Here is a 7,602-nt window from a genome sequence, read left to right as displayed (position 1 = left end):
AAATAAAAGAAGTGATCCTGGGCGCCTGGGTGGCTCAGTTGGTTAAGTGACTGCCTTCGGCTCAGGTCATGATCCTGGAGTCCCGGGATCGAGTCCCGCATCGAGCTCCCTGCTCAGCAGGGAGTCTGCTTCTCCCTCTGACCCTCCCCCCTCTCATGTGCTCTCTCTCTCTCTCTCTCTCTCAAATAAATAAATAAAATCTTTAAAAAAAAATAAAAGAATCCTTACACTCCCACGTGTGAAAGAAATTACCCAGGAATTTCATGAGAAATGCAATTTCTGTATCTTTCTCCCAGCGTGACTCGATAGGTATGGAGTCAGGAATTCTAACAAGCACCTCTAGTGATTCTAATGCAGGTGGGCAACAAAAAGCAATCTCAGAAATACTGGCGCGCACCTGCCAGCCTACAGCATAAATCGGGGTAAACAGTTGCCTACCGCCTCTAACAAGATGACTGGTTTGCTGATTAGAGATGGCCCCCCAGAACACCAATTATCCCTTGCCAAAGTCAGAGTTTGAGCAAGGGCCACATTTCAAGTCCTTTGCCCGTAGCCTTCCCCACCCCACCCTCAACACGTGTGTGTACACACACACACACACACACACACACACACACACACACACACACACACCTGCTCATAGGAGATAGGTGCCTGTTTCTGGTGGGACAGCTCCATCAGTGTGCTCAGGTCTGTTCGCAGGTCTGTCTTACAGCCAATAAGCAAAACACGGGTGCTAGGACAATAATCTAGGATTTCCGTCCTCCACTGAAGAGCCATGTAAAAGGGGAGGGGGGAGGAAGAAGAGTCAGTGGCTGACGGATACCTGGAGAAGCCCAGCGGCACGCCATCCAGCTTATCACCAGCGCAGCCCTCCCTGAGTCACCAATGCACTAATTACATCATCTTCCCGCCGGGGAGGACTTTGGGGAGGATTTTGGGGCCACAGGAGTGCTAACCCGAGAGCCTGTTCCCTCACTCATCAGCCCATTTCACCAAAGGAAGCACAGGGGGAAAATCTCCCCCCACTCTCTGCCAAGCATGTGGGGTGTGGATCTGCCCCCTCAACTAAGTGAAAGGGCTTCACGGATTCAGAAAGCCAGGAGGAATAGGGAGGAAGCCAACCAGTCTCTTTCCAAGAAAACGAGATAATCCCAAAGTCTTCTGGGAAACTACTTCCACAAGGTATCCTGAGACTCTTCAGGATAGGCAGACTTTGCCCCCCAGACCAGGGGTTTCCTGCCAGTGTTCCACTCTGGCCTGTCTGGCTTGCCCAGTCCTGGTGACCTGGGATCAAGGGCTACAGGAGCTGTCTCCAAAAGACCCCATCTCCAACCCTCAAACTCCATCACTGAAAGGTTCTGACTCTCGATCCTTCACGTCCTACGTCTTCAATACCACCCTCCCTTGCTGGGCCTCTGGCAGAGCAGTATAGGATATGGCAAGGGCAGGAAGCAGAGGGGGAGGGAATCTGGGTTCTAGTCCCAGAGCTGTAGCTAACGGTACGGTCTCAGGCAAATCTCTTCCTTCCCTGGCCTCAGTTTCTTCCTGCTACAGAAGAGGGGACTGGACAACAAGTCCCCAAGATTCCTTTTTGTTCTCCAGCTAAGCTAGGGGTTGCAGTTATCCAGACTCACCTTCTTAAGTGCACTATCCACTGTCTCCGGTCGGCTGATATCAAAGCATAGTAATACTGCATCCGAATCACTGTAGCAGAGTGGACGGACATTGTCATAGTAGGGAGATCCTGGTATGTGGGAGAAAGAGCTGATGGTGAACTGTGGCATTTGCCCTTCCCAACGGGCCTAAGCCCAATGAGCCCAGGCCCTGGGAATACTGTTCTCAGCCCTTAGATTAGTTGGCTCCACCCACCTCCCAGGGGAACATGCTGCAGCCTAGAAGCTTGGGACCTGACCACCTGCCAGAAAGCAGTACAAAAATATCATCTTCCTGAGTCCTGGGTGCCTGGGTGGCTCAGTTGGTTAAGCGACTGCCTTCGGCTCAGGTCATGATCCTGGAGTCCCGGGATCGAGTCCCACATCGGGCTCCCTGCTCAGCGGGGAGTCTGCTTCTCCCTCTGAGCCTCCCCCCTCTCATGCTCTCTCTCTCTCTCTCTCTCTCTCCTCATTCTCTCTCTCAAATAAATAAATAAATAAAATCTTTCATCTTCCTGAGTCCTGGAAAAGGGGAAACAAAAGGGGGGTAGACTATAATTTGGTCCTGTCTAGGTCTCCTACAGTGCCCTTAATTTCAGGTCTGCCAGTTTTCTGAGTCCCAGAAGAGGACGCCCCCACCCCTGCAGAGAGACCAGGGCTTGTGTCAGGTGTCTTTCCTAGAGTCGGCCTGCTGCCCAACCTCTGCTCCATGCTTCTGCTCCAGGGTCTCTCCAACGAAGAAACAAACCTGCCTGTTACATAACTAGCCGCCCTGCTTCTTTGCCATGGGGTCAGAGCTCTAGAAGGCTGGTAGGGGAGGAGGAACCTCATGGATTCAGTGCCTTACTCCTTCTGCCTGCAAAAACCTGCAGCCCCTGTCCCCCAAGATCTCAGGGAGGCAGTTTCAGAGAGAGCAGCACCCATAGCTAGGGATTTGGAGGCTCGAGTAAGGGTCCTTCACCGGGAGGGCAGCAGGCGATGCAGACCCAGGTGGTCCAGTATAGGAGAATGCTAGGGGCTCAGCCTGCCCCCCCCCCCACCCTGAGGAAGGAACAGTAGCAGATTTGGAACCCAGACAATCCGTGCTCAGAATAGCAAGCAGCCCCTCTCCCTACACCGCAATCGCCATGGAAACTGGGGGGAATCCAAGCTGCGGTGGGGGGTTGGTTGTAAAAAAAAGAGAGAGAGAGAGAGAGAGAGAGAGTGCGTATAGAGTTGTTGCAGTAACTGTCTGCCCCTTCAGCAACCCGCCCCCACCCCGTCTGAGGTGGGGTCTCAGCTCCGCAGCACTGAGCAGAGGGCAGAGCTCTGCCGCACTGGGGAAGGGGGAGGGGAGGGGAGGGGAGGAGGCCTCCATTCTGGCTCCAGGCGATCCCCCTCCCCTCAGACCAGTAAGTGAATAATGGGATCAGGTTCGACCCTGGCCCGACCCTGGCCCGACCCTGGCCGACCCTGGCCGCGATGTTGGGAAGCCGCCGCCCGCGCGCGCTCCCACTTCTTCCTTCCTTGTGGGCACCTCATTTGCCAGAAGGAGTTGGAGGAGGGCTGATAGCCTGCATCCTTTCCAAAATTGGGCGGTGGGGATGCGACACAGGCAAGAGACAACACTTTGCTGACTTTCCATTATCTGGACTGGGATTCAAGGGCTGCAAACTGACAGGGGGGCAGGGCGGGGGCACTCTGGGGCGGTGGTAGTAAAAAGAGATGAGCTGCAGTAAGATTCTGGGAAGACAGAGGTGGGCCGGGTAGGGCGGCCCAAATCCCATACATCATGCAGCCAAGCTGCATTCCAGTCGGATCCAGCCAGCATAGCACGGTCCAGGATAACCAGAACCCTGCCTCCCAACCCCTGGAACTGCAACAGAGGAAGGCATACCAGGTGGAAGAATTTTTGTTTTGCTTTGTTTGGGGGAGGGGGGAAACAAGGGGGGAGTCTCATTTTCTGTTTATCCATCCCCTACCCCCAATCTTTTCAGACCTTAAAAATTAGATCATGGGAACAACAGCTCTTTGAGGAGTAGAATGGCATATTTATTATAGGTAACAGGAAACCCCTAGTGATTTACACAGTTCAGCCTGAATGTGCATTTTGGGAGGGAGGATTTTATTTTCTTTCTGTTATTCCTGGCTTTTAGTCCTTAATTATGACTCTGAGCCCAGTCTATTAGAAAAGAACTGGGGCAAAAGAGATAATGGTAAGGGACGAGAACCAAAGCAAAGGACAGCCTAGCACTGAGGGTTTCGGGTTGAGAGGAAAAATATTGCTTTCTACATTCCAGAAAGACTGGGCATCTTCTACCTCAGCCCAGTACGGTGGGGGTGGGGTGACTGTCACAGCCACCCCCCTCCCTGCCACCATCTACAACGAGACTGTGCCCCACATTAAAGCCATCTCCCCCACCCTCCAGAACATCGATGATGCATCGCTTCATCCCTGAGCCGCAGCGGTATGACAAGTGGAACCGAGCTGCGGCAGGCGGGCAGCAGTGGCCCAGGATGGAATGCAGGAGAGAAAACTGAGTCAGGAGCAGTATTTCCCCAAAGTAGGCTTGTCTCCGGCCTCAACCACCACTGCCTCCACTGCCTCCAGCAGCACGGACTCCTGCCTCTTATTTGGCTTGACTCTGGGGCAGTAAAGGTGGGGGCAGGGAGTGGAAATGGAGAAGCCCTGCCTGACTGCCCCCCCCCAGGTGTATTCATGGGTCCGTTCACCTCACCATCCCAGCCCTCTGAAAGAAGGGGCTAGACCCAGGGAAGTGGCTTCTGGGGCTCATCCGCTCTGCACCCCTGGACCCGCCAACCAAGGGAATCTTCAGGTCCCCTTCTGTCAGTTTCCTGGCCAGCATCATACACACTCCTCCCCGTCAAAGAGGGAAACAATTTCTTCAACACAGCAGCTGTTAGCAGACCAGTGGCAGTGCGAAGGGGGCATCTGGGGCCAGCAGTCTTACCTGAGGTGTCCCAGAGACTGAGCTCCACCCTTTGTTCCTCGGTCTCCAAGCAGGCCGTGTAATTCTCAAACACGGTGGGCACATACGTCTGTGGAAAGACAGGAAGGAGCTCGTCACACCCTGGGCGCCCCTACTCTCATAACCCTCTGGCGACACAAGAAGCCACACACCCTAGTGAGACGCTAACGTGGCAGGGGAGGGGGAGGGAGGGGGATACGTGGGGCAGGAGGGACCACATGGGACAGGAAGGAGGGGAGTGTAGAGGCACAGGCACTTTGCTCCAGGAAAAAAAGAAATCTGAATGACTTCCAGCCAGGGACAAGCCCCCTCCCCTCCGGCCCCCCGCCCCCCAATCCTAGATGGTCAGGGAGGCAAACACACAGACTTCTCTCATCTCCAGACTTGTATGTCTCCCAATTTTAGAGCCACAAGCAAATGCTTAGCTCTTCATCTTCTCCCACAAGCCCCTCGGACCAGCAGGGTAGCAGAAGCCCGCCTGGAGACGTGCTCAAGAACCTCTGAGGAGGGATGAGGAGACGGGCAGGTATTACGTCAAGAAGAAACCCCAGACTCTCAAATGCCTCCAGTTCCCTCTCCCGGGAGCAAACCCCGGGATAAAGGGAGGTAGGAGGGCACTGGATCGGGGCCTGTGGGTGAAGAGGTGAGGAGGAGCGGGCGGGGCGGCAGAAGTGGAACAGGTCTCAGGGGAAGCTAAGGCAGGGCGGTCCTCCAGCCGGGCGGCTGAGATCGGGCAGGGTGGCGTGCGGTGAGCTGGGGGAGATAGCTCCCACGGGCAGGTGGGAATCTAGCCCCGGGGAAGGCGGGCAGGCAAGGGGAAAAGCCGGCCAGCGGGCGGGCCGCTCACCTCGGGATAGCAGTCCTTCGCTAACACCTGTAACATCGCCGTCTTCCCGCACTGCACATCCCCGACCAGAACGAGCTTACATCTGGCCACGACTGGCTGCGGGGCGCGTCTCTCCTTCATGGCTGTGGCCTCCGCGGGACTTGGACTCAGATTATTCAGAGAGGAGAGGGTTGCGCCAGGTGCGTCGCTGCACAAAAAGTCCGTCGGATTCCTCGCCTCTCCCCAAATGAAAAGGAGGCCGGCACGGCCACCTTATATCTCCCCGGCCGAGCCAATCACAAGAGGAGGCGGACTCTGTCGAGGCCAATCCCTGAGGTGGGATCCCCTCCGGCAGCCAATGGTAGGAGAATCTGAGTCAGTGCCCTCTTCCTCCCTTCCCTTTCTCTTAAAGCTGCATCTTTGCTTCCTCTGCAAGGGGATTCCCACGCTGTTTGCATTTGTATTAGGAAGGGGGGAGGGGACGTGAAGCAAAATTAATGGTCTTGCGTGTCCATCAATTAGTGTCAAAAGCAAACTGGCCATGAAGGCAGAAAATGAGGTCAAGCTGGCGTTGTCCCAAGAGAAAAGCAGGGTCTGCCTCAACTATAGACAGGTGGCAGCCGGGCTGGGGGGTGGGAGGGTGGCCCCACAGATCTCTGACCTCTTTGTTCCATCTAATCCCCATCCAAACCACTTCTGGCTTCCTCTCCCAGAGACTCCTGCTGTACCCCTTTATCAGCTCCTGCTGTACCCCTTTCGGCGTCCAAGGCTGGAATCGCCTTCACCTAAGTAGACAGATGATAGATAGATAGATAAGTCTTCTTGCATCATCTGGAAAAAACCCACATAATTCCTGACCCAGAGATGGGCAGAGAGAAAGGAATGAGGGTGTCTGGTAACTGGGGATGAGAGAGAAGAGGAGAACAAAGCAAACAAAGTCCCTGTTGGGTCAGATCTCTTCTCACCCCATGCCTGGCAGGAGCTGCGTAAGAGTGTTTGTTCTGCCGCCTGGGGTCAGTTTCCTGGATGAATTGGGCACAGGTCCAGTTCCAGGTTGATACCTACTAATGCCGACACACTCTGTGTGTCATCTGGTTAAAGTCCAGAGTGGAAGACTGGGCCTGGGACTCTGGGATTAGCAGGCTGGAGGGCAACCCAAGGTTGAGAGGAGCTACGTAACTGCCTACCAGCCCTGCCCCTCAGACCATGTTGAGGAGCCTCTCCACTAGGCAGAACCGTGGGATATACGCAGCTTGAATAGTTCACTGATTATTCAGGAACCAAGACAGTCTAAATAAGGCCTCCTGGGGATCAGGGATTGGAGTAAAACTGATCCTGGGCAAAAATGAGAGCACCCCAGGGCGCCTGGGTGGCTCAGTTGGTTGAGCTCAGGTCATGATCCTGGAGTCCTGGGATCGAGTCCCGCATCAGGAGCCTGCTTCTTCCTCTGACCCTCCTACCTCTCATGCTCTCTGTCTCTCATTCTTTCTCTCTCAAATAAATAAATAAAATCTTTAAAAAAAACTTTCCCAGACCCAAAGGCTCTAAGAGTGAGCTTTCCAATGCTCACTATAGACAGGAGAATGGAGGGTATTTTGAGAATATAGCCTAGCCTGTGTGCCTCTCGTCAAGTCCTGTGGCATCCAGTCCAAATTACTTGGCTGAGGGCTCTGGGACTAAGTGTTGCATGGTCCTCTACCCATCTCCTGAGGCGCCCCTTCCTAAGGGAACCTCCAGAGTAGTAAGAGTTATCCAGGCGCTACCATAGCCTCCACTCCCAGGCTCTCTGGAAGCTTTTCCCCACTTCATCCTGGAGGCGTCATTCTCAGCCCTCGGCTGATACTCATCTGTAGAGCTTGTCCTCTTGTTGCCCTTTTTCAGCAGGCTGACAGCTCGTCTGAACTGCCCGTAAGTGAGGTTCGAGAGAGCTCCGGGAACAGCTGTAGGACCACAGACTGCTTCAACCTGCAGTCCTTTCCCTCAGCCTGACCTTTTCCTCCTCTTCCTCACCCTCAGTCTCATCTGGACTCAGTTCTGGAGGCCTCTGTGATGTTCCCATACATCCTCTAACCCTTAACTTGGTTCCCTCCAACGGTACCCCCATTGGACTCCAAACCCCAAAGGCTTCTGCCCTCTCTCTCCCCCATCTTCT

The 7,602-nt window shown here is 54.5% G+C and overlaps 1 protein-coding gene across 1 annotated transcript in view; it reads right to left on the bottom strand.

Moving 5' to 3' along the window:
- RND1 (Rho family GTPase 1) overlaps positions 1–5,723 on the bottom strand; it is a 7,211-nt gene extending 1,488 nt beyond the window's left edge. The window contains exons 1-4 of the mRNA XM_025883141.2: positions 5,472–5,723; positions 4,607–4,694; positions 1,638–1,747; positions 634–768 (exon numbers count right to left, since the gene is read on the bottom strand). Of these exons, the coding sequence (XP_025738926.1) occupies positions 634–768; positions 1,638–1,747; positions 4,607–4,694; positions 5,472–5,591 (453 nt within the window). The 5' untranslated portion in view covers positions 5,592–5,723. The remainder of the gene's footprint in view (positions 1–633; positions 769–1,637; positions 1,748–4,606; positions 4,695–5,471) is intronic.
- Between the last annotated feature and the right edge of the window lie 1,879 nt (positions 5,724–7,602).

The sequence above is a fragment of the Callorhinus ursinus genome, unplaced genomic scaffold (assembly GCF_003265705.2).
Source record: "Callorhinus ursinus isolate GAN/ISIS: 27379988/994484 unplaced genomic scaffold, GSC_fseal_2.0 scaffold44, whole genome shotgun sequence".
In the NCBI taxonomy this organism is placed as follows: domain Eukaryota; kingdom Metazoa; phylum Chordata; class Mammalia; order Carnivora; family Otariidae; genus Callorhinus; species Callorhinus ursinus.
Note: the sequence above shows the minus strand (reverse complement) of the source record. Positions and strands in the feature narration are given on the sequence as shown.